This window comes from Aspergillus fijiensis (genome assembly GCF_003184825.1).
Source record: "Aspergillus fijiensis CBS 313.89 unplaced genomic scaffold BO72scaffold_14, whole genome shotgun sequence".
In the NCBI taxonomy this organism is placed as follows: domain Eukaryota; kingdom Fungi; phylum Ascomycota; class Eurotiomycetes; order Eurotiales; family Aspergillaceae; genus Aspergillus; species Aspergillus fijiensis.
Genome location: NW_024468990.1, coordinates 118,641 through 140,970, shown reverse-complemented (window position 1 = coordinate 140,970; position 22,330 = coordinate 118,641). Strand labels below are relative to the sequence as shown.

Here is a 22,330-nt window from a genome sequence, read left to right as displayed (position 1 = left end):
TAGTGTTTAGAGAGTTGTTTGTGAGGTTTGTGAGGTGCACAATGATGATGACTCAGCACGTGCGTGCATGCTCTGTGCGGGTCGGACAACCGACTGCCCCGCTGCGCCGTGGTCTAATCATTCGCTTCTGCGCCTCTCTGATCTCCAATAATACTTCAAGTTTCTTATTGCCTGGACTCTTATCGTTGTTAGGTAGATACAGGTCGATGTCGACTGTGCCTACACAATCTCGACGCGTCTCACAACGCCAGCCTCTAGCATGTCGAGGTGAGTAGAAGTGGCTCTCTCTTGCCGTGGGCCAGTTCATTGGACCTCGCGAATAACTCGTGTCTTTAGAATGTACCAAAAGCAAGCGAAAATGCAGCAAGACCATCCCCTGTACCCGATGCAGTCGACTGAGGCTCAGCTGCTCTCGTGAGATTGTGCAGTTGCAGCGAAGCGCAGCGCGACATGGAGCTGAAGTAGACTTCCTCGACTCACTGGTCGGGGATTTGAACTTGCTTCTTGAATCTACATCCGCTACAGCAAAGCTAGAGCTACCACAGATCATATCAAACGTTCGGAATAGAATTTTTCAACTTCAAACGGGATTGGAACCTTCACTTGACCCCCAGCCACCTGTGCCCGAACCTCCGCTACCACCCGGACCAAATGAAGCACAGTACCATGCTGAGCCGGTGGAGCCAGCTGGTTCATCATTAGTGACTGCCATCGAGCATTTGGCATGGGGCAGAGACTCTGCCGGATGCTTTCCACATCTGAAATGTGGATGTCAGTATAGCCGACCCGTAGTCCTCAGAGCAATTCCGCGCTCTTCTCAACGTTCATTCGACCTCGGTATGGATGCTTCCAGTGCAGAGAAGCTTATCCGTTTCCACTTATGCCATATGGCTTGGCACCATGACTGCATTCATGCACCCACATTTCTCGAACAGTGTGAGAAGTTTTGGCGTACTGGAGAAACGGATCACGCATTGTGGATGGCTCTTTACCTTTCGGTTCTTGGAGCGACTGTGTTTGCTATGCGCATTAGCAGCCGAGCCAAGGCTGCTGTCGCTATCGACTTAGACATGATGCCTCCAGCGGATCATTTTCTGACGGCTATGCTAGAAGCTCTCTATGCCGGTCACTTTCTCGAGGACATGTCGATATATGCGCTGCAGGCGATTGTCATCTCCACTGAAATTGCCCATAACCTGGGCCGGAGTCAGCTGAACGCCACCCTATTCAAGGCAGCCGTACGTATTGCAGAATGCCTGGGAGTGCATCGAATACGAGAGGCGCGCGGAGCATCTCTGGACACCGAGGAGGCGTGGCTCGAGACCGTACAGCGTGAAGTGGGAAAGCGCGTGTGGTGTCAGATGCTGATTCAAGATCACTTCGCCATCCCCTTCACCAATACCTATAGCATCTCGCCCTCGCAATACTCTACGGGATCTCCGTTGAACGCGGACGACTACGACCTGACCGACATGCCGCAAACAGTCCCAACGGTGAGTAGCTATGTGCGGGCGCTACGGAAGATTGCAGATCTGATGCCATCACTGATCGATGGGCTGGGGTCGATGGGCCAGCCAAAGCCTCTCCGAGAGCAGTATGCTCATGTCCTACTGCTGGACAAACGAATGCGCTCCGTTGTCAAGGGCTTCCCCCGCTTCCTGTTACAACCCGATGCTGAGAAAGAACTCGAAATCCCTTGGCTAGGGATCGCACGACGCAGTCTCGCGATCACGGCCGCGGAAAAGATCATCATGATCCACCGCCCATTTTTGTTCCTGTCATTCCACTCTTCTTCGTATCAGCACACCCGACGAACATGTGTTGCCGCTGCACTGACCATTTTACGCGAGCATGAGACCATCATCAACGAGGGCGACTTCTTCGTCTGGACACACTCCGCTTTCTGCATCACGGCCGCGATCATCCTCTGCTTCGAGGTCAGCGTCGCCTCAAATGATAGCACCGGAGGTCCTGAGACCGATAAATTCCGGCTGGCGATTCTGGCCGCACGTAACCGCCTCGCAGACCAGAAGAGCGATATTCTCGCGCAGAGAGGCGTTGCCCTCATCGATGCAATTTTTGCCTCGGAGGGGAACCTGGACTTGGATTTCTATCGCGCGGTGGCTGATGTGCTCCGATTTGGCCAGACCACACAAGGGAACTCCAGCATTAGCAGCAGCACCACCGCCACCACTACATTACCCATGCCCCCCGACCTTTCCGAACCTTATCGCAGTCCAAGTAACACGGCTACTCCCGACTCTCAGTCCACCTTTGATCCGCACCCGGACAACATGGATTTCGAGACTTGGTTCAACCATATCTTCTACCATCTCAACAGCTCGGCCACATGATTGAATCGCGTGCTTTTCTTTCTGGTGATACACACTCTCCTCACGGACTCGCTACCGCTGACCATGGCCCGACTTGGTTCTCTGAACGTGCTGAGGTGGATTTGCTTGCTTTTCATGCTGAAATCCACGTGCTGGGTTGTCTGGGTAAAGTGAGGCTTGTTGATCTGGCAGGATTGGCTCTAAAAACGGGACGGGGCTGGCCAGTGAAATCTCGCCTTGGGCGCTGCTTCTCGAAAGGCTGTCGGCCCTATATATCTGGTTCAGCCTCTTCCCAGAGACGGAGGACCTCAGCGGAGCCTGTTACGGTGTCTTGTCTGGACTGTGCCGGCACAAGGACTTTGTTCGATGGTGGGTGCCATTTACCCAATCAATGTACTTGACTGCCCCAGTGCTTGGAAATAGACTGTGTCTTTACATTTTACCTGAAATAATAAGACACGAATGAATGCTTGGAAAGGGGGGCGGAGGAGGGTTCAATGCCGCGAAGAGAGGCGGGTCAAATCTGGCATCCGACGTTGGAAGAACCATTGCGTGCATGTGCTTATGATATCTTCGAGCTCAGATTGAAAACGAAAACCTAATTGATATTGGGTATCGAGTGAGAAATCTATATACTGGAAGTAGGTGAATAGCCAATGTAGCCAACTACGTCCAAGAAAAGTATTCCCTGGTCAGATCTGCTACAGTACCAGGGGGGGAAGCTACGGCATCTCTATGATAACCTCATCACCTCCGTCGCGCCACTGCGCCCGCATGCGCCGGATCCGTCGCTCACTAGCTAGAAACAAGAGCAGGTATATATGCGAGGCAATCTCCCCCCACGCGTAGATTTTGAGCGTCAAGCGCTGCGTTTCTACCGCCGCTGCACCTGGCAGGGAAATGGGGGGTTCGGGGGTCGACTTTTTGGGTTCCTGCAGGGATGTTGGCGGCTGCGCATCCTCGAGAATGCACCATACGCCCCAGCCTGCACGACCCTCCTTGTTGATGAAATCGGACAAAAAAGTCCAGAAGCGGGTGAAGAAGGAGACGTCCCAGGTTGTACTGGTGTTGGTGCTGACGAAATTGCCTTGGGTCACAGCTGGTGATGGCGAGGATTCGGATGGAATGAGATTCAATTGGAGGAACCAGTAGCCTCGCTCGAGGGGGTCCAGATCTCGCGTTTGTTTGACGGGGGTATACGTTCGTCCTGAGCGGAGACGCGTGGCTAGCATCGCGAGGGTTGAAGTGATGTGGGTTTTGAAGGGTAATCTGGAGACTGGGGGTAATGGCGGGAGGATCTTGAGGGGCGTCGTTACTAGGGCATTTTTCGTAGAGGGCGTGTCGTGGCAAGGGGCATCAAGTGCTGAAGAGAGATTAGGGACGGATGGGGTGGATTGTGCGTGCTCATGCCACGGCTGATAATAACTTGGTTCGTTTTGGGTTCCGGGCAGAGGCTCGTCATCTCCCTGTTTTTCGGGTATACCAGGCGGACTAACCCGATTCCGCTTCGCTGGAGGAACGTCTGTTACAGGTGGCAGATCATATTTGCGACGCGATACAGATACAGGAGACAACGTCTCCTGCGGGGCGTGATCGGGCTGTGGTCGCACGGGCGGAGCGTCATGTCGGACGCGGTCCGGAGAGCTGGTATACTCTTTTCTCTCCGGTATTGGAGGATTTACCCCGCTTCGCTTCGCTGTATGTACATCGGTTGTAGGTGGCGATGATCTGTGAGCGCGTACGGTGGCAGTGACAGGAGAATTGATATCTTGCGAGGCGAGGATATCCTGCTGAGTTTGTTCGGGTTGCGAGTCTGGAACCACACTAATGGGGGTTCCGAGAGAGTCGGCGACGTGCTGAGTTTGCTGGCCAGGTGAAAAGACCCCGGCCAAGACTGGTATTGTTTCTGGTTGCCGAAGAGGTATATGCAAAGAGCCAGTGTTAAGCTCTCGATCATCATCGTTAGCCTCACCACTATTGGTGTTCGCGGTCGATCTTACTGCCGCCGATGAGGCGGCCAGTTGTGCGCTGTCGGCAGTGTTCACTTCATCGGTATGGTCATTGTCCGATCGCAAGGTGATCACTTGGCGGGTGGAGGCCTGGAATGCGAGGATGGCCTCGACTTGAGCCCGATAGCGTGCATCGTCACGGACGGTCCCGGGCGCGGAGATGTGAATGAGGATTTCGGAGTCGAGCATGGCATCGGGGAGGTAATGGACAAAATCCCTGCGCGCACATGGTGGATCTCGCTTTGACTTTCAATCCCTATACCTTCTTGTCTGGTCAAGGTGAAGGGGCTGTGGATGGGAACGAAGCTGAAAGAGAAGGAGGGGAGGGGCAAAGGTCAAAAGGTCCAAGGCCGAGCGGAGAAAGAGCTGAGTCTCGCCGCCTGCCCGTCTGGGCCAGATTGTTAGCCTTAGGCCGCTGATCACCTTTCAATAGTTCCGGCGCATGCGCATCTCCAAGTTTCCTTCAAGTTCTCAAAATCCACTCAACTACACTTGGGTAAGAGATAGACAATCCCGGGATCCAGGACAGCTTGGGCGGTATTGTCTCGGCTTTTGCTTTCGGTCCGGCAGACCACTCAACTAACTCTATTGAGTGACCATCTACCGACGATCGTCATTGTTGTTTGCCGATTGTTCAGCCTTGAGTTTTGGAGACTGCCTCAAGGCCACTTCTACGCTCACAAATCCTATTCAGTGATTTCGTCACACTCGCTGACTGTCAAAGAAGGTTTACCTGCCACACATAGTCCACAACTAGTCTATGAATGCGATCTGCGACCGGAACGTGTTGCTGAATGGTTGCTGGAACAAATACATTCGTTGCTACTTGCACTACTCAGTAATCTTCCGATGAGATTGTGCAGAAGCGATGCCGCCCTAAATGCAATTGCGAATCAAAAGTGATTCGAACTATCTGGCTTTCGCAAGGCGCCTTGACGATTAGCTTCGATCACCGCACGGTCCGGGATCATTCAGGCTTCAGAATGCGAGCATACGTGAACACAACCGGCGCTAATAGAAGGCGCTCATCTCCTGATCTACCGAATCAATCAAATTGGACGAAGTTAGCAAGTGACAGATGTGAAAGCACCAGTATTGCGGCAGCCACAGATACGTGACACAACAGCTGCCCCCATTGGTCCGTACGGACAAACCATCCATGAACCGCGATGTACCTGAAAAGGCCGGTAGAGGAGAGTTTTCGGTGGATATGGGCTTGACTCGGATCCAATAATGGCGCAGCTCTGCCGGAGCGTTGGGAATCGTACCATAACAATCAAACAAAGTGTGCGGTTCCTGCCACTAATGGAGCGCAACGGATACTAGCACGGTAGCACCACTTTGGACCGGGGCCACTAGATTGATTAGACTGAGGGCTTTCTCTGCACGGTGGAGCTGATGGGTCTGAACTGATAAAGGTAAACAATTCGGAGTGGAGAGAGACAATGGAAGAGTGGGAATATGGAACAGAGTCAAGAGTAGTATGAGAATTACCGGTCAGTCTAAGGAAAGAGAAAGAGGAAAAGAGGGCGCGGCAGAGACTGCGCTCAACAAAAGGTCCTAGGCAATAAATTATTGGCGACGCGTTGATGTTGCACAGGCGTCCCGGAATTTCAGAGATGTCAAGCCGGCTGCGTCCCCGAGTGACAAGCGAGGCAGGCAGGCAGGCAGGCAGGCAGGCGTTCCACAGCAGACGACAGGTGGGCTGTAGCACCGGCTCAGGGACGATCGATCCAACCAACAAACCCGACTGCGACGCTGGAAAGAAGAAGATCAATCCAATTGTTACCTATTGACATGACCTAGAAGAGTATCTTTGCAAATGTACTCCGTACCTACAGGTACTCCGAGAGATATTGCCGCCTTTCATCTTCAAAGCTGAACGAATTGCTGGGCCGTTGCGGTCGGTTAGAGATGGTGGTGGCAGCCTCGGCGGGTGGTGTCTGTCTAGCCGCCTATCGACGATGACCAGTTGCCCGTTTTTTTCCCTCTCCCCTTGGCCGATCGAATCCACTTTCCTGCTCCACTTGGCGTTTTGCTTTTCGTACGATGTACGAATACTGAGCTGCAGGAGAGTTTACGGAAAGAGTGAATTAAGGCTCTAACCAGATTTAGCAGTCGAATCACAACACTGGGCACTCACAGAACTTGACGGGTGGAAATGCCGAGACAAGATCGGATCTGGTGTGCTGCGGAGGATTCCTTCAAGTAGACCTATAATGTCAATTGCTATTACCCGCTGGATTGATCAGATCGGAGGGCAGAAAGTGATGCACAGTTATGTACGGAGTACGGAGTACGAAGTACGAGTATGTATGTACAAAATCAGTTGGCCTGAGCTCCTTAGGCTATAAGTTGGCAGCTAGGTAGTAACTACGGAGTACCTAGTCCGGTATTATCCTCCATCTTTCCAATGGTCCCCGGCACTTCCCCGACAGAACATGCATGGATTTGAAGGCGGCGTGGGGAACAGCCTAGGTAAGAAGAAGAAGAGCTTACATAGTATGAGTGAGACCTTTCATATCCCGAGTCCACCTTTTATCATCAGCAGTCATTCCTTGTTCCTTCTCTAAGTCTTGATTGTAGTGAGAACCAATCACTCTGCTTGAGATTCATTTCCGTCCAGTCCAGGCCAGGTCAATTCCAGTCTGGAGCTCTGTCACTCTTGCCACTGCTAACTACCTAGTAACTTAACTAGTAGTTATCCATTATCCGATCTCTCCCCTCCCCCTCCTCTCACTCTTTCTCACACACACTCTCTCCCTCACTCTCTTCTCCCATCCTCTAATTCTTCACATTCATTCCTCCTTTACCGGTCTTACAGACAAAATTTGTTTTCCTCACCTCATCTGCCCTTTAGCCATACTGATTGAGTGCTCGTGGTGATTGCTCATCCATACTTCGCAATCCCGGGGATTCACCCAACGGGGAAACACAGCCGACTGTCCATCCATCGGTAGGTACAATGGATCCAATTCCACGCGTGGTAGAATCGGAGCTTTAAACGCTTGGACGACGGCCAGCATCCACCCGCTTCTCAAACCCAGCGCCGCGATTTTTAAGGCTGACAACGGTCCAGATGGGCCAGCTTGGAGTTGTTTGGGATTCACACTCGATCTATTCTATCTTCTTCTCTACTTCTCTGCGTCTCTTCTTCCCACCACCGCCCACCCACCTCTATCGACGGTCATTTCCTCGTCCACCGCACACGCACTCTGTCACCCTTCTATTTTGACTGCGCCGGTCGCATTTACGCTTCCTCCATTCTTCTTTGCGACAACCACCATGGCCTCGATAAACGGTGGCCCCATGCCATTGGACCTCACGAATGCAAATCGTCAGACACTTCCGCCAGATGGCTCACAGAGTAAGTTCACTCTCCTCTTTCTCTGAGATCATTGTTCCAAGATTTGCCTCTTCTTCGGCCTTTTCTGGGTCCAGATGCTTGATGGTCCGTGACCCGTCTTTCCATGGTTCGTGCTGTGGAAGTCAGTGTGGCATTGGCTTTGACTCAAAAAGTCTCGACTGTCTTGCACTCATATTGTATCCCGACTGTGTCGCGTATTTCCAGCTAACTTGCGACTCAATAGGCCAACCCGGATCTCGACCTTCTACCATAGGCGCCGATTTCCTCAAATTCTTTGGTGGTACGCAGAAGAAAGTCACGCGAGGTGTGTGAGCCCACGGTCCGATCCGTTTACCTTTTCAGCTCTAATTTCCTCCCCCACGCTAGATGGGCAACCGGCAAAACGACGAGGTCCGAAGCCGGATAGCAAACCGGCCATGACCCGACGACAGGAACTGAATCGCCAGGCCCAGAGGTACGTAACCCGTCCACCTGGGGTAATCATTGTTTGTATACAAACGGTTGGCGCAGAACCCATCGGGAACGTAAGGAACAGTATATCCGATCGCTGGAGACGGAAGTGTCCCGGTTGCGAGAGGCCTACACGCAGGAGATCTCGGCTGCCAATTTAACGGTCGTGCAACATCGAGACATGGTGCAAACGCTCTCCGACGAGAATAATATTCTTAAAGAGATTCTTGTGGCCCATGGTATCAACTTCGAGCCGGAACTCGAACGTCGCAAGGCGGAACGCGGGAGCATGGGCTATCATTCGAGTCCTTTTGCCAGTAGCAGTGTCGCCTCGCAGCCGAGCAACGTCGCCCCTAACGGAGGTCCCGTCTACACCACGCCGCCCACGACGGTCTCTGCCAGCCTGAGTCCGAGTACGCATGGCGTTGAGCAGATCGATGTGTCGCCCACTCAGGAGCTGGCGCCGCCTCAATCAGCCTATCAGGCTGCTCCCTGTGACGCCTTGGCCACTCTCGATCAGATCGCTCCCGCCAGCCGCGCCCCGATCCAGCTACCCGGCATCTTCGAGGCGGATCCTCAGCTCCAAATCGATTTCATCTTGACGTAAGTGTGTTTTCTTGGTGACCAATCCCATGCAACTGACGTTGATCCAGACTGGAATCGCCCTGTCGAGAACACACCGACTACCTCTGCCGCCGATCGATCACCGAGGCGGACGATGAAGACATGCCGTTCTCAGGGCATGCGCTGATGGCCACCTGTCCACCCCCCAGCTACATCGCCACGACGACGAACGAGCAAACCTACCCACACAAGACGTACGACCTGCCGCACGTCAATTTGACCACGCTCCTCAATCTCAGCCGACAATTGGTGACGGAGGGGCAGATCACGCCGATCATGGCGCTGCAATGCCTCAAAAATCACCAACTCTATGGTCGGCTGACTCGGGAAGATGTCAAAATCATCGTCGAAACCCTCAATACCAAGGTCCGCTGCTATGGTTTTGGGGCCGTTGTGGAAGACTTTGAGCTTATGGATTGCCTTACCAGTGTGCTGGATACGAAAGCCGAGCAGCATGTTTGCAATCCGGGCGATGATCTATCCTAGTCATGGTTGGCACTGATGAACAAAAGTACTAGCGGAGCCCCAGGTTTTCTCTTTCCCGCCTCTCTTGTTTTCCCTTTCCCCTTTACCTTCCTTCCAACGACATTGTACATAATCCGTGGTGATCCGTCAGGATTTCTGTTTCTGTTCCGTTTGACGCCAGCCTGACTTGCGCCAGGCCTCGCCATCCCGTGGTCTCGTCCCACCTCTCTGTTTCTGTCGGCGGGTGGCTGCGTAATGGGAGCTGCTGTGTTCGAACTCAGCTCGCACCACCACGCCCTGTACAACCAACTGTGCAACACTGACGATGTCATGTAACGCAATGCGATGATGACTACTAGATATATGCAATATCTTCTATTTTCTCTGGGCAGACTGACCACCGCTTCTATCAATCCAGGACCACCACACCGTCTTCTAATCCCGGACCCATCCCCAACTCCACTCCTTGAGCAATGTCCCCCAACGGCTCCCCTCTCCGAATCCTTCGGATGACTTCCTCTACTGTCGCACCCGTTCCCCATCTCAACGCCGCATACACCACCTCCAGCTCGGCCAACTGATCCTCCTTCTTCCGTGACGGGGCCCCCGTTCCGATCTCGTTTTCGATCGAGGCATACTGCTCTTCCTGCTCGCTGTCTGACTCTGGGGATGGCTGCTGATCCTCAATCTCCAAGATCTCGAGCCCCCGCGCCATGCCCAGCTGATCGCGCAATTGGTTCGCCCGGCTTCGGAGCCCCGCGATCAGCTCGGCTTGAGCAATGGCTTGACGATCGGTATCCGGAGCGGCGTACTTGCATTCTTGCGGGGTGTTGCGTGCCACGCATGTGGCGCAGGGGGTGAGGCGGTTGCACTGGGGTTGTTAATGTTAGGCTTATAAAGTGCGATTTTCTTTGGGAGAGTGGTTCTCGTTGGTGAAGCTGGAAGACAGTTTTGGAGATTCTATGTTGTTTGATGAAGCTACAGGGGCATGCATGTACTAATAGGTTGAATGAAGACTGATAGACTGATAGACCTGGGGTCTTGAAAGGTAGGTGGGCAGATTCGGTTTCTCTTTGGGGAGGGGAAGGAATTAAGTTGGATAAAAGGTAATGATACTTATATGTCTGATAAAGCAAATAGGGGAAAGGGGAAGGAACGGGAAAGAGAGAGAGACATACTTTCACTTTACGGGCACGACAGGGAAGACAGGAGGCTGTGGGACGAGGCTTGGACCGATGGGAGATTTGTTCAGGCATTGTGTTTGAGTGTTTGAGGATGACTAGGTGATATCACTGGAGGGAGGGGAAGAAAAGAAGTGAATTGACTTTAAATTGAGGAATTAGAGAGTAAGAAGGAGAAGAGAGGTCAAGCTGGCTGTACTCCGTAGATCTTTTGGAGAGATGATTATTCTGGCTGGACTGGAGGCGGGGAAGGAGAAAGAAAGCATTAGTTAGTTAGTTAGCGCGATGACTAACGGGGCTAGACTCTCTTACACTCCCACATCCTCTCATCTCTCATCTGGCAGCTTCATACTCCTTCTTTCTAATTTTTGGAATCCCCCTTTCCCCTTGGCAAAACTCTCGAGCTACACACACGTTCCCATTGCGGTTTCAAATCTTTTATACTCCGGTTTTGGCCCAGGGCTGAATGGAAAAAGCTGCATTCCCTCTTTCTGGGGAAGATCTCCCCAACATCCAGCGGTCTCGGGTAGATCTACCAGGGGTCCGGAGATTACTACCACTACTCTACTACTAACTACTCTGGCAATCTAAACTATCTATCCTCCTATACTTTCTTCACTCAATTCATCTCAGCTTCACACCTCCTTTGCTTATTTTCTTGCTTAATTTTAAGCTCACATCATGCGAATGCTACCCCTCCTTTCCCCTGCACCATGGCATTCCCTCCACTATCCCTTGAAACAAGAGAGCATTCCTCCCTGTTGTCAACCTTGCGTCCAGGCCAGGCACCTCCTTGATTGACAGTCCCCATTTATATCCCCATGTGCTCCAACTTCTACCAGAACGTGCCGTCTGTTCTACATGCAGCACATGCAGTGAGGCCGCACGCACGTACACTCGCCCACCATGAAGAAGTCCCGGACCTCTAGAAAGCAAGCGCCTGTCTTGCGGCGTCGCAGTACTCGCAAGAAGACTCCATCCCCACCGCAATCACCGCTACCAACACAGAGGCCCCGCGTGCTATTTCTTGCCAACAGTGAACATGGGCAGACGAACCTGATTCTCGCATTATCTCATGAATTGCTGGTGCGAGGTGACACCGACGTGCACATCGCCTCGTTTCCGACCTTGAAACCACGCATCGAGAAGCTGCTTGTAGATAACAACCTCGACAGCGACGGAGTTCGCTCGCGCATTCATTTTCACCCTCTCAACGGCCCCTCGAACAGTGAGGCTTTTGCACGCACAGGAAAACGTACGATCTGCCATCCTCCCGGTTATCAAGGCGCATTGAAGGGGTTCAAATCGCTTTTTGAGGAAATCTGGGCCTGGAATGAGGAAGAGTATCTGCAGGTGTATGACAGCTGTCTTGAGACAGTCCTGGCTATCGAACCGAGCGTTGTCCTCGTCGACTGCTTTTTCCCTCAGGGACGAGACGCAGCGTATAATGCGGGCCACCAGGCTATTGTTCTTTACACGACCTCCTTATCCCATGTGGTGTATGGGCTCCAGCCTTTTGCTGGATGGGCGTGGAAATTTCCCTTGTAATTCGCTATGCATTTCCCAATGAACCAATGCATGTGGCTGACTGTGCACTAGGCCAGGGACTGACTTTCCCTATCCACTTCCCTGGAGCCTTGTGCCTTCCAACACCAGGGCCGCCATGGATGTCGCCAAGCTTTACCGCCGTAGCGGCCGTCAACGACAGATTCGTGAATGGCGGAAGCGACATGGTATCCAGGGCCGATTCCCTTTTGCGGATTCGTGGCGACCCGACCGATTTCATCTGGCTCCAGGTCTGAAAGAGCTGGATTGGCCGATGGAAGTCCCCGAGAATGTCCTCCCCTGTGGTCCCATTCTATTACCCGTTGCGCCTGTCAAGACGCAGGATCCGGAGCTGCATCGGTGGCTCCACCGGGCACCTACAATCTTGATTAACCTGGGGACCTTGTATGCGCCAGATCCAGTGATGGCTAGAAATATCGCTTCAGGGGTGAGGAGTTTTCTGGACTCACGGACGGATAAGTTCCAAGTGCTGTGGAAGCTTCCAAAACATACGCAGGATTGCGCGCATGTTTTTGAAGAGGCGGAAGAAATACTGGCTGCTGAGATCAAAGATGACCGGGTGCGCATTCAACCATGGTTTCAGGTCGAGCCATTGGCGATGTTGCAGACAGGGCAGATTGTCTGTTCCGTGCATCATGGTGGTGCGAACTCATGGTACGAGGCTATTCAGTAAGTTTCACTCTTCGACTCAGCGGAGTAGAGATAGTAATACGTTCCAGGTCTGGCATACCTCACGTCGTTCTTCCAGGTTGGCAAGACTGCTATGAAAATGCTGTGCGTACAGAGTGGCTCGGAATCGGCGTGTACGCAAACAAAACAGCTGCTCCAGCAGTGGATGCAGATGAGTTCGGCCGGGCTCTAATCAGGGTCGTCGGCAATGTCACAATGCAGGCCAAGGCAAAGGAATTATCTGCACTGTGCTGCAAAAGAGAAGGACGAGTCGTAGGTGCCGAGAAGATCGCTGAGTTGGCATACCACCCGGAGAGAATGGCCTTGCCGATCCCAGAAGTCAATCAGTATCCGAAGGACAAGCTGCGCACAATCAGGAATAAGTTCGGAGGTATTCTAGAGACCGTCAATCGTCCTCATTTGGACAAATATGCAACCTCAAAGTGAGTATTCCCTCCCTGCATTTGTTTCAAATGCATATCAAGTGTTCATGATTTTTAACCACAAGAACCAGACTTTATACTGCTGCCAGCACACTCTTCGTCGCTCTTACAACCAACACGTCCCTCCTCCTTCCTATCCTGGGCTACGCTCTTCTAATCCTCGTCCTTATCCCATCTCTTCCCATTCCGCTTCTCATCCGCACTTTGTATCCAGTCTACGTCCTCATGATAACCTACTTCCCTCCCACCTCTCTCCCCTCTTTTCCTTCCCCGTCCTCCGCCGTTCGAAATTCTCCTCTCTGGTCACTCTATGCCAACTACTTCCCTCTCAAGCTTTATCGCATCACTCCCTTGGCTCCTTATCAAAAGTACATATTCGGATACCACCCACACGGCATTTCCATCCGCGGTGCCATCGGCGCCCTCGCCACCCAAGGCGCCGGCTTTGACACGCTGTTTCCTGGTCTCAATCACACTCTCTTGGTGTCGGACAAGGTCCTTCGCGCCCCCCTGCTGCGCGAGTACGCCCTGTGTTTGGGCATCGGCAGCGTCAGTCGCGCGTCATGCATTAAGCTCCTGTCGTCCGGCGGCCACGACGGCAACGGACTTGGGCAGGCGATCACCATCTGCGTGGGTGGCGATCGCGAGGCGCGCATCGCCCGTCCTGGCCGCATGGATTTGGTGTTGGGGGTGCGCAGGGGGTTCATTCGCGTTGCGATCGAGATGGGCGCGAGCCTAGTGCCGGTGGTGGCGTTTGGAGAAAACGAGGTCTTTGACGTCGCGTATCCCGAAGAGAATGATGCAAACAGCAGTGAGGCAGCTTCGAGCCACTGGGAGGGGGAAGGTCAGAAGCAGCAGGACGGTGACCGGGGAGGCCTGTTCACGGCAGGTGCGAAAGCCTGGAAGGCTATCACCGGCAAGTCGACTCGGGTGATCAGCGGACGGTGGGGAGTGACGGTGCCGTTCCGCAAGCCGATCCATGTGGTCGTCGGGAAACCGATCCCGGTCAAGGAGCAGCGGTATGTGCAGGACGAGGCTTATGTGGAGGAAGTGCATCGGATGTACGTGGAAGAGTTGCGGCGGTTGTGGGAGGAGTGGAGGGATGTTTTTGGGGTGAAGAAGGAGGTGCGGTTTGAGATTGTGCAGTGAGATTCGTTAACTGATGCTTGGGCGTCTTCTCTTTGGCGTATTATTCTAAGTATGGTTCGGGGAAATGAAGGACAAAAGGTTACATAGTTGTGATATGCCTGATGTCGTCGAATACTACCATACATCCTTATCTTGTACTTGTGTACGTAAGACAAATGCAAGAATGGAGTGAGCCGATGTACGAGACAAGGTTTGTCTACAGGGTGAAATTACCAAGTGAGAAAATAAGTTTGGAAAACATAGATAGTCGTTCATAAACCTAAGAACTTTTGACGTGGACAGGATGGAAAAAGAATCACAGCGAACCAAATTCATGACTAGGATATAATGATGGAGGTAGAAAGCCGCCCAAAAATCTACTCCTCATCCTCCTCGGCGGCCTCCTGCTCCTCGGCGGCGACCTCCTCATCCTCCTCGAAGGTGGTGGGGGGCACGCTGTAGAGGCGGAGGACGGGGCGGTTGGGGTCCTTGATGAGGACGTACTTCTTGACCTTATCGTCGTCCTCGTCGGCGTCGAGGGCGCGGATGCGGTCGACGATGGTGCGGACGATGCCCCAGCCGTTGCCGAGGTTGAGGTTCATCTGGGTGGCGAGGTCGCGGGGCTTGTAGCCGACGACTCCGAGCACGACGTGGGCGGCGGCGGAGCGGGGGTTGGCGCGGGAGACGAAGCCGAGCTTCATGGCGTCGGCCTTGGCGAGGATGGCCTGGGTAGTCCAGCGGGCGAGCTTGGAGGAGTTATTCTTCATCTCGGTGGCGACGACGGCACCGCGCTGGGACCAGAGCTTGGAGCGCCAGTCGAGGGCGCCGCCGGAGCCCTGGGCCTTGCTGTCGAACTCGTTCAGGGCCTTGACGACCAGCTGCTGGTCCTCGCCGCCGGTGGGGTTCTTCATGATGGCGTCGATCTCCGTGCGCACGATCATGTGCACGGGCTCCTGGCCCTCGTCGCGCTCCAGCGACAGGTCGAAGCGCCGGTACTTGTAGCCCTTGGAGGCGAGGGGCTCGGTCTCCTCGGCGGCGTTGTAGAAGGGGTTGGGGTGGGCCAGCTCGACCTTGCTCTCCTCGGACTCGACCACGGTCTGCAGGGCGAAGTTGTGGTTGATGAAGGTGGCCTCGAGCGCCAGGGCGCTGGGCGTGTTAATCGCGGCGCCCTCCTGCTTGGTGGCGGCGGCGGCGGTGGCGGCGGACGAGTCGGCCAGCTCCAGCGGGGCGTCGGCGGCGTTCTCGTTGACCGTCACCAGGTCCAGGGAGGCGCCGTCGCGCTTGTCGAAGTAGATCTTGCCGCCCTGGTGGACGATGACCAGGTCCCACGAGTAGACGCTGCGGGGCGCGCACATCAGCGTGGACAGGATGTCGGCGGACGCGAACACCGTCGCCTCGTTCTTCTCGGCCAGCTCCTGGATGACGGGGTCCTGCGAGGTCGTGACGTTGTACGCGGCGCGGTCCAGCGCCTGCAGCCGGCGCTCCGCGTTCTTGACCGGCGCCTTGTCGTACGACCGGTCGTAGTAGTACATGAACCCGTACGAGTCGACCTCCTCGCCCTCCGGCGCCTCCATGTTCAGCTTCGACAGCCGGCTGAAGTCCACCTCCTCCAGCATCGTCCAGTCGGGCCGCACGGCCACCGACGCCTCGCGCGTGCGCTGCGGCTTGTCGTAGTCCTTCCACCCGAACCGACGGCCCCGGTTGCCCCGGCCGCCGCTGCGGTTGTCGTAGTACCGGTCCCCGCCCGCGCCCCCACGGCCCCCGGCACCACCGCCGCCCACGCGCTGGAAGCCTGCGCGTCCGCCACGCTGGGCGCCGCCGCGCTGGGCCCGGCCGCGGAACACCGTGCCGCCGCCGCGGCCGAAGGTGCGCTTCGTCGAGCTGCGGGTGTTGTCGACCACGGAGAAGGAGGATTCGTCTTCGGCGACCGCCACGGAGAACAGGCTGGAGGATCCGGCGCCGTAGACTTGCTGGTCTGGAGGGTTGGATGGGGTTGTTAGTTTGGTGGTCCACACACAACGATACTTCCTTCCCCTTTTCTTTTGTCTTCGTTTTTCGCCTTTCCGCCGTGAAACACAAGAAAGAAGGAAGCGTGCAACGTACCTCGGAAGTTACGGTTGTAAGCCTGACGACCGGCCCGGTTGGGGTCCTTGGACTCGGCCGTCCAGTCGGCCATGCGGCCCAGCTTGTCACCCTTGGAGAAAGGAGCATAGGGGACGCCGTCGAGCATGTTGTCGGCGGCGGAGGCGGGGCCCCAGGTGTCGTCGGCCGGCAGGGCGGCGACGATGTCGGCGATGGAAATGGGAGCCATGATTATGTGTATAGCTCTGTGTGGGGGGGAGATGTTAGAGGGAAAGATGACGGGAAAAAAAGACGACCCAGCGAGATAGGAGAGGTGGTCTGGGGGAGGGGCTGGTCGGTCAACGGATATTGAAATGAGATCGACTTTGCCAATTCGAGGGAATTTTTGTGTCGCGAGTTTGTGGCTGGTGCGGGCTTGGCATGTGGCTGGTGCGGATCACACCGCCACTATAAATCTGTACACATTGTCGGTGTGTGCTGCTGAGTCAGTGATACGCGCATAACTTATCGGGCTGCTATCGCTATCAGTGTTGTATCCACATGCTTGGCGGGTTTGCGTTCTGTTAATGCTTCGATGCTGTCTCTCAACATAGACAGCACAGCTATTTGTCATGGTCTAACAACTTCATACTTTATCTATATGAATATGGGTAATGAAATGAGTTTGAAGCTGATAACAATGCAAATCATTCTCCTGGGATCGTCGCGGAGTCAAGATGCGTCCGCCAAACCTAGCGGAGTTGCGGATGATGCGTGATAATCTCAAAATGCTCAATGATCGACTACCATGTTTATTGCATTGACAAAATATCTGTCTATTGACCTCAGTATCCCTGCGATAAGCGAGGCTGCTCGATACTTTCTGGAGCTGCAGCTAAGTCAACTATGGTATGACCGCATCCGAAATCGGTGCCACACCATTAAGCAAGGTCGATCTTTTGTCCAGCGAAGATCATCCATACTTATCAATTCGATTCTGCCACGGGCACCTCACAAGTATCAGAGATCCAGTCCACAGCAGCGCCCACACGCATCGTTATCATGCTCCCCGATGTTCAGCTACTGTGGGTACGCCCGCTGATTTGGTACCAGAAAAGCACCCAGACCGGGTGGCTGATAAGACAGGGACGGATGACAGGCCCGAGACCACTCGCCTCAATTTTGAGATTGCCTTTTACCTGTTCCTCGGTACCTGCAGCATGGCCCTCTCTGCCAGGTCTCGCCGTCCATCCTGAATCGACTGTGAATATCGCGTTGCCACCACTGTAATGGCCGGCATCCGTCCCAGCCGGTTGTTCTCTGCATGGAGAATTGGCTGAGGACTGGATTTTGAGACTCCTTCAATCCGGATGTCCGACTGCGATAACGGAGGATATTGTCTAGTAGTTCTTGGAAATGCTGTATACTTGGATGGTTATTCCTTCGAGTCGCAGTCTCCTCTGAAGATAAATAGCACATGCCACCCCAGCTCAACAACACTACAACACAATCAAATCACAAACCTCTCTTACAGCAAGCCATACCTCTCATAACCACACAATCCCAACCCAACCACGACCATGAAGCTCTCCCTCACCGTCTCTATCCTGACCATCGCCGGCCTCGTCGCCGCCGTGCCCGCCCCTCAATCCGACTCGCAGACCCTTGAGAACCAAGTCAAGGGCGTCGCCGCTCAGACCACCTCTACCACGAGCGAGAGCACGGTCGACCAGTCGCAGTGCATCGCCCCGGTGCTGTGCTGCGGCACCTTGACCACTCCCTTGGACCCGCTCCTGGACCCCATCCTTGCGGATCTGGACATCAACGCTGGCAGTATCGTCGGCTCCGTTGGTCTTCTCTGTACGTCCGTTTCCTAGGTGGTTTGTCATTGTTGATGCTAACGCTATGGTTATAGGCAAGCCTTACGACACCACCTGCACAACGAAGCCGCAGTGCTGCTCCGAAGTGAACCTCTTGGTGAGTCTCCGCTAAACATCACGCCTCAGTGGAAAGGTATACTAATAAAAAATAGAACGGCGTTCTGGCACTGGGCTGCTCTGCTCTGGAGCAATAGTTTCCATTCCAACCAGGAGTCCGCAGGATGCATGTTGTATCTAATGCATGTTGTCTCTAATAATACCGGGGGATGCATACCCCCAACATCTATTCTTTACTTTCATAGCCAATACTATATACCTAATCAACCCTCATGTGTACCTCTTCAACCACCCACTATAGAACTAATAAGACAACCCCACCAACTCCTCCGAATGACTCTTCTCAAAAGGATACGCCCTCTCCACCTCCCTCACCAACGCTGCATGGGCCTCACTCCTCGCCTCGATCCTCAACCCCGCCGGCACGACAGGATGACTGATCACCCCCGGCACGAACTCAGGCTTCCACTCGGGGTTTCCTTCGGGCCCCTGGATCCGAAATACCGTTAGCGCCTGGGCAATAGTCAGGTAGACGTTCGCATCCGCCAGGGTCCGTCCGGGGCAGACTCTACGCCCGAACCCGAAGACCAGGAGGTGGGGGTCTCGTTGGACGCCACCCCCGCCACCACCGCCCTCACCACCAACACCAGCACCGGGTGCAGCAGCAGCAGCAGCATCAGGCAGGAACCGCTCGGGCCTAAACGCCTCCGGATCAGGATACACATCCGGGTCGTGGGTGAATGCCCTGCCCGACAAAAAGTTAGCATACCAATTTTTAACAAGGCCACAAAACCACCACCCCTCTCCGCGGCGCGACAGAACCAAGCAACCGGGACAAAGAAAGAGGGGAAAAAGGCAGAACAAACCAAATATTCGCCAAAACCGAGGCCCCCTTCGGGATCCAGTACCCCTCATACTCATCCTCCTGGGTCACCACATGCGGAAGATCCATCGGCACGACGGGATGCCACCGGAAGACCTCCTTGATGAGGGCGTTCAGGTAGGGCAGGCTCTCGCGGTCCGCGAAGGTGGGCAGCCGCAGCCGATCCGCAGCCCCGAGGACCGAGTCGAGTTCGGCTTGGGCTTTGCGCTGCACGTCCGGGAAGAGGGCCATGGCGAGGAAGAAGGTGGCGATTGAGGAGACGGTCTATCCCACCCACCGTTTCGTCAGTTTCTGGATTGGTCAGTTTGAAGAAAGGGGGGGCTATACCGTATCCGCTCCACCAGCATATAACGACGCCGCCGACCATTTCACGGTGACCTCGGCCTCGGAGCCGGGGGGCAGTGCGGGCTGGTGCTCCAGCAGGTTGGACAGGAAGGACGGCGTGTAGCGGCCGTGGGCGTGGTGCATCTGGTGCCGCACGAAGGCGTAGGGGAGGTCGCTGAAGGCCGTGACGGTTTGCTTGTACCCGCGCGCCGTGCGGATGAAGCTGCCGCCGGGGAGCCAGGGGGGGAGGTGTCTCACTACCACCCTCACAGTTACAGTTAATCACAAAGTCGTAGTGCTGAGTTCTAAGGGGAGGATGGGACATACAGAACGGAATGTAATCCACCAAATACGTCGCCGGCAACATCGCCACCGAGAAATCCTCCATCGCTCGATCGGCCAACTCGACCAGCGGATCCCGGCCGTGCGGCTCAACCGTATACCCGTATCCGATCTTGAGGATGATGGCGCCGGCTTCTCTGAGGCTTGGGCATTAGCTTTGCCTCTCTTTTGTTCTGTTGCCACCGACAACGGCCCACGATAGAGAAGGACAAGGGGGGGGAAGGTCCGAACTTGCGAATATGCTCCATCAACCGCCCCGGCGCGTCCAGCACGCGCATCAGAAACCGGCCCACCTCCGCAGTCTGCACCGCATCGAACCGGCCCACCGACTTGTTCGACCCGATCTCGCGGTGGAGGTTCTTGCGGGTGGCGCGCAGGCGGTCGGTGCTTTTCACGGAGCCGAGCACGTTGTGCCATCCGGACCTGGGGTTGTTGCTTGTCAGTCTTCGGGTATATTGGGCATGGAGTTGGGTAAGATTAGAAGCGCGAGGGAAGATGCTCACATCTCGGCGAAATTCTGCTGCGGGCGGGAGGAGTAGATCGCCGAGCGCTTTTCCAGTAGCTCGACTGCATGGCGGGCCTCGTTGACGATGATGATGGTTTGGCCGAGGACGCTGAGGGAGCTGATGGGGCCTTTTTTTTTTCTCTCTCTTGTGAGCGGGGCAGGTTTTATTGTGAACACGAGGTGAACATAAACATACCGTAGAGCTCTTTATGCTTCAGCCAGTGTTTCCAGTCCTGTTGGCCGGGGCGAGGGAGGTCGTTGAGATTGCCGATGATGGGTCGGCGGGGAGGGCCTGGGGGCAGAGGTGGGTGCTTTTGGCGCGAAATTAGGGTTGTCGTCAGGTAGTAGCCCGCTACGAGGAGGAGGGCGGCGAGGAGAGCGGAGATCATGCTGTGGGTTGGGTCAGATTGAGGGGTGTTTGACTGAGTTCATGGTTGTGCCAGGGGAAGGGTTTCTTATATCATGTCATTCATGTGAAATGATCGAAAGAGGGGGTTCTGCAGCTGAGAATTTATTGCAGACTGAATCCTCCGACCGGTGGGAGTGATTGGTGTGCAGAGCGTAATCGTGCATGAGGGTTACCGGGGGGTGTGGGCCGGATGAGGATATCATCGACGGCTGCATAGATTAAGACCGCTGCTGCGCAATGTGATTGGCTTTTGGGGGGTATGCTGCTGTATACGTAGTAGACGTAGCAAATGGACTGAGTAATGGAGAAGCATCGATGGTGGAGGATCAATCTCTCGTTCCACTACTTGCTGACTTGAAGTGAACATAAGAGAAAGGCCTCATTCTCGGAAGATACTTCCAGTCCAGCCTTGGCATTCATCTACTACCCACTCTCCCCATCTTCCTGAATTCAACCACCAAATCCCAATCACAAATACTCCCCAAACCACGCCACCGCCTGCTGAAACGCCTGCTCCTTCGCGAACCTCACGCGCCGCGCCGCGGGATCCCCGCGCACCGCAAACCCATGCTCCACATCGGAGTACACACTAATCTGCCAGGGCTGATCCTTCTTACCAAGGATCTCCTCGCTCTCGCGTCGCTTCTCCGCGGAGAAGATCGGATCATGTTCTACCCAGGAAGAAAACACCGTTAGCAAAATCTCTTCCCCCAAGCTTCCCACCCCTCTCTCATCCACCCAAAAACTCCCAGAAAAAACTCACGCGCAGCAGCAACACAAAACGGCCCCTCCACCGCCGCCAACTCTTCGGCCGTCATCATCGTCGGATGCGCCGTAAACCCCACATCCAAGCCCCCATCCACCTTCAAAAACCGGGCCACATACTTCCCCCCAAAACAATACCCGACGCCGCCGACCCGCTCACACCCCAGCGTGGACCGGATGTGGTTCAGGGCCGTCTGGATGATGGGGTCGGTGTGCGCCGGCTGGTGGCCCTTGGCCCACTCCATGATCTGGAAGCCCTCGGGCCGGTTGAGGGGCACGCTGTCGCCGGTGAAGAGGTCGGGCATGAGGACGAGATACCCGGCGGCGGCGAATTGGTCGGCGAGGAGTTGGGCGTTGAGGAAGCGGTGGCCGATTACGTCGGTGAGGAGGAGGATGGCTTTTTTGGTTGCGGTGGGGGGGTGGGTGATGTAGGTTGAGACTGTTGGGGATGAGTATTCTGGTTTGGAACGGGGGGTTGGGGATCGGGGTGGGTGATTTTACTGTTCTCAATGTCTTGGATTGTGCCCTTGGGTTCGCCTTCGTGGAGGGTACCCGTTATGCAGCATGTTGAGAGGTTGTTGGAGGTCATTTTGAGGGTCTTGGGGGGGGAGAGTAAATTGGTGTTGATGTTAAGGCCTAGGGAGGAATTGAGGAGGAGATGGAGATATAAATACTGGGTACTCTGTACTGTACGACAGAAAGATCGAAGAGGGGCAGATGGCAGATGAATCCCTGTTCCCTGTTACCTCCGAAGCAACAAAATCCTATGTCCGAATTTGGATATTAGCGGCGTGGTTTAGCGCCCGGCAGGACGGACATAACAGCTCCCAGCGCCCCAATAGCATGGAGATAAGAAGCTTTGCTTGGAA

At 54.7% G+C, this 22,330-nt stretch overlaps 10 protein-coding genes across 10 annotated transcripts; 4 read left to right on the top strand and 6 right to left on the bottom strand.

Moving 5' to 3' along the window:
* Positions 1-206: 206 nt before the first annotated feature.
* On the top strand, positions 207-2,354 carry BO72DRAFT_373760 (uncharacterized protein; the record flags this gene model as incomplete). Its single annotated transcript, XM_040941096.1, has 2 exons — positions 207-267; positions 337-2,354. The coding sequence occupies 2 exons, from the start codon at positions 207-209 to the stop codon at positions 2,352-2,354; spliced, it is 2,079 nt and encodes a 692-aa protein (XP_040803096.1).
* A 563-nt stretch (positions 2,355-2,917) lies between these two features.
* Positions 2,918-4,770, bottom strand: BO72DRAFT_446378 (uncharacterized protein; the record flags this gene model as incomplete). The annotated part of the gene is made up of 1 exon (XM_040944283.1): positions 2,918-4,770. A coding segment is annotated over exon 1 (1,403 nt), but the record flags the coding sequence as incomplete, so codon positions are not given.
* A 2,396-nt stretch (positions 4,771-7,166) lies between these two features.
* Positions 7,167-7,538, bottom strand: BO72DRAFT_446377 (uncharacterized protein). Its single transcript, XM_040944282.1, has one exon. The coding sequence runs from the start codon at positions 7,366-7,368 to the stop codon at positions 7,183-7,185; it is 186 nt and encodes a 61-aa protein (XP_040803094.1). The 5' UTR covers positions 7,369-7,538; the 3' UTR covers positions 7,167-7,182.
* An 89-nt stretch (positions 7,539-7,627) lies between these two features.
* flbB lies at positions 7,628-9,269 on the top strand (the record flags this gene model as incomplete). The annotated part of the gene is made up of 5 exons (XM_040948469.1): positions 7,628-7,709; positions 7,933-8,013; positions 8,076-8,163; positions 8,220-8,762; positions 8,813-9,269. The coding sequence occupies 5 exons, from the start codon at positions 7,628-7,630 to the stop codon at positions 9,267-9,269; spliced, it is 1,251 nt and encodes a 416-aa protein (XP_040803093.1).
* Positions 9,270-9,654: 385 nt separating this feature from the next.
* Positions 9,655-10,632, bottom strand: BO72DRAFT_526194 (uncharacterized protein; the record flags this gene model as incomplete). The annotated part of the gene is made up of 2 exons (XM_040950010.1): positions 10,427-10,632; positions 9,655-10,119 (listed from the first exon to the last, which is right to left on the bottom strand). Exons 1-2 carry the CDS (start codon positions 10,502-10,504, stop codon positions 9,658-9,660), a joined length of 540 nt encoding a protein of 179 aa, XP_040803092.1. The 5' UTR covers positions 10,505-10,632.
* A 546-nt stretch (positions 10,633-11,178) lies between these two features.
* BO72DRAFT_51379 (UDP-Glycosyltransferase/glycogen phosphorylase) lies at positions 11,179-14,479 on the top strand. The gene is made up of 4 exons (XM_040949488.1): positions 11,179-11,973; positions 12,029-12,664; positions 12,715-13,107; positions 13,179-14,479. The coding sequence occupies exons 1-4, from the start codon at positions 11,336-11,338 to the stop codon at positions 14,254-14,256; spliced, it is 2,745 nt and encodes a 914-aa protein (XP_040803091.1). The 5' UTR covers positions 11,179-11,335; the 3' UTR covers positions 14,257-14,479.
* Positions 14,432-16,645, bottom strand: BO72DRAFT_484698 (eukaryotic translation initiation factor 3 subunit D). The gene is made up of 2 exons (XM_040947866.1): positions 16,339-16,645; positions 14,432-16,210 (listed from the first exon to the last, which is right to left on the bottom strand). Exons 1-2 carry the CDS (start codon positions 16,544-16,546, stop codon positions 14,613-14,615), a joined length of 1,806 nt encoding a protein of 601 aa, XP_040803090.1. The 5' UTR covers positions 16,547-16,645; the 3' UTR covers positions 14,432-14,612.
* Positions 16,646-17,829: 1,184 nt separating this feature from the next.
* BO72DRAFT_484697 (hydrophobin family protein) lies at positions 17,830-18,370 on the top strand (the record flags this gene model as incomplete). Its single annotated transcript, XM_040947865.1, has 3 exons — positions 17,830-18,156; positions 18,212-18,273; positions 18,329-18,370. Exons 1-3 carry the CDS (start codon positions 17,877-17,879, stop codon positions 18,368-18,370), a joined length of 384 nt encoding a protein of 127 aa, XP_040803089.1. The 5' UTR covers positions 17,830-17,876.
* An 82-nt stretch (positions 18,371-18,452) lies between these two features.
* On the bottom strand, positions 18,453-20,744 carry BO72DRAFT_446375 (cytochrome P450). The gene is made up of 7 exons (XM_040944281.1): positions 20,484-20,744; positions 20,286-20,415; positions 20,014-20,205; positions 19,768-19,919; positions 19,444-19,697; positions 19,100-19,380; positions 18,453-18,978 (listed from the first exon to the last, which is right to left on the bottom strand). Exons 1-7 carry the CDS (start codon positions 20,674-20,676, stop codon positions 18,537-18,539), a joined length of 1,644 nt encoding a protein of 547 aa, XP_040803088.1. The 5' UTR covers positions 20,677-20,744; the 3' UTR covers positions 18,453-18,536.
* Positions 20,745-20,918: 174 nt separating this feature from the next.
* On the bottom strand, positions 20,919-22,271 carry BO72DRAFT_476161 (alpha/beta-hydrolase). Its single transcript, XM_040947378.1, has 3 exons — positions 21,963-22,271; positions 21,460-21,900; positions 20,919-21,367 (listed from the first exon to the last, which is right to left on the bottom strand). The coding sequence occupies exons 1-3, from the start codon at positions 22,048-22,050 to the stop codon at positions 21,165-21,167; spliced, it is 732 nt and encodes a 243-aa protein (XP_040803087.1). The 5' UTR covers positions 22,051-22,271; the 3' UTR covers positions 20,919-21,164.
* Between the last annotated feature and the right edge of the window lie 59 nt (positions 22,272-22,330).

Excerpts from the sequence above, each read along its gene's own strand:
- BO72DRAFT_446375 (XM_040944281.1), bottom strand. The coding sequence starts at position 20,676 with ATGATCTCCGCTCTCCTCGCCGCCCTCCTCCTCGTAGCGGGCTACTAC. Across the intron at positions 19,698-19,767 it reads GGTGGATTACATTCCGTTCT|TGAGACACCTCCCCCCCTGG; the intron begins GTATGTCCCATC and ends TGAGGGTGGTAG. Across the intron at positions 18,979-19,099 it reads TCGGTTTTGGCGAATATTTG|GGCATTCACCCACGACCCGG; the intron begins GTTTGTTCTGCC and ends TTTGTCGGGCAG.
- BO72DRAFT_484698 (XM_040947866.1), bottom strand. The coding sequence starts at position 16,546 with ATGGCTCCCATTTCCATCGCCGACATCGTCGCCGCCCTGCCGGCCGAC. Across the intron at positions 16,211-16,338 it reads TTACAACCGTAACTTCCGAG|ACCAGCAAGTCTACGGCGCC; the intron begins GTACGTTGCACG and ends CCAACCCTCCAG.
- BO72DRAFT_476161 (XM_040947378.1), bottom strand. The coding sequence starts at position 22,050 with ATGACCTCCAACAACCTCTCAACATGCTGCATAACGGGTACCCTCCAC. Across the intron at positions 21,901-21,962 it reads AATCCAAGACATTGAGAACA|TCTCAACCTACATCACCCAC; the intron begins GTAAAATCACCC and ends CATCCCCAACAG. Across the intron at positions 21,368-21,459 it reads GTTTTGTGTTGCTGCTGCGC|AACATGATCCGATCTTCTCC; the intron begins GTGAGTTTTTTC and ends CTTCCTGGGTAG.
- BO72DRAFT_51379 (XM_040949488.1), top strand. The coding sequence starts at position 11,336 with ATGAAGAAGTCCCGGACCTCTAGAAAGCAAGCGCCTGTCTTGCGGCGT. Across the intron at positions 11,974-12,028 it reads TGGGCGTGGAAATTTCCCTT|GCCAGGGACTGACTTTCCCT; the intron begins GTAATTCGCTAT and ends ACTGTGCACTAG. Across the intron at positions 13,108-13,178 it reads GACAAATATGCAACCTCAAA|ACTTTATACTGCTGCCAGCA; the intron begins GTGAGTATTCCC and ends CACAAGAACCAG.
- BO72DRAFT_446377 (XM_040944282.1), bottom strand. The coding sequence starts at position 7,368 with ATGCTGGCCGTCGTCCAAGCGTTTAAAGCTCCGATTCTACCACGCGTG.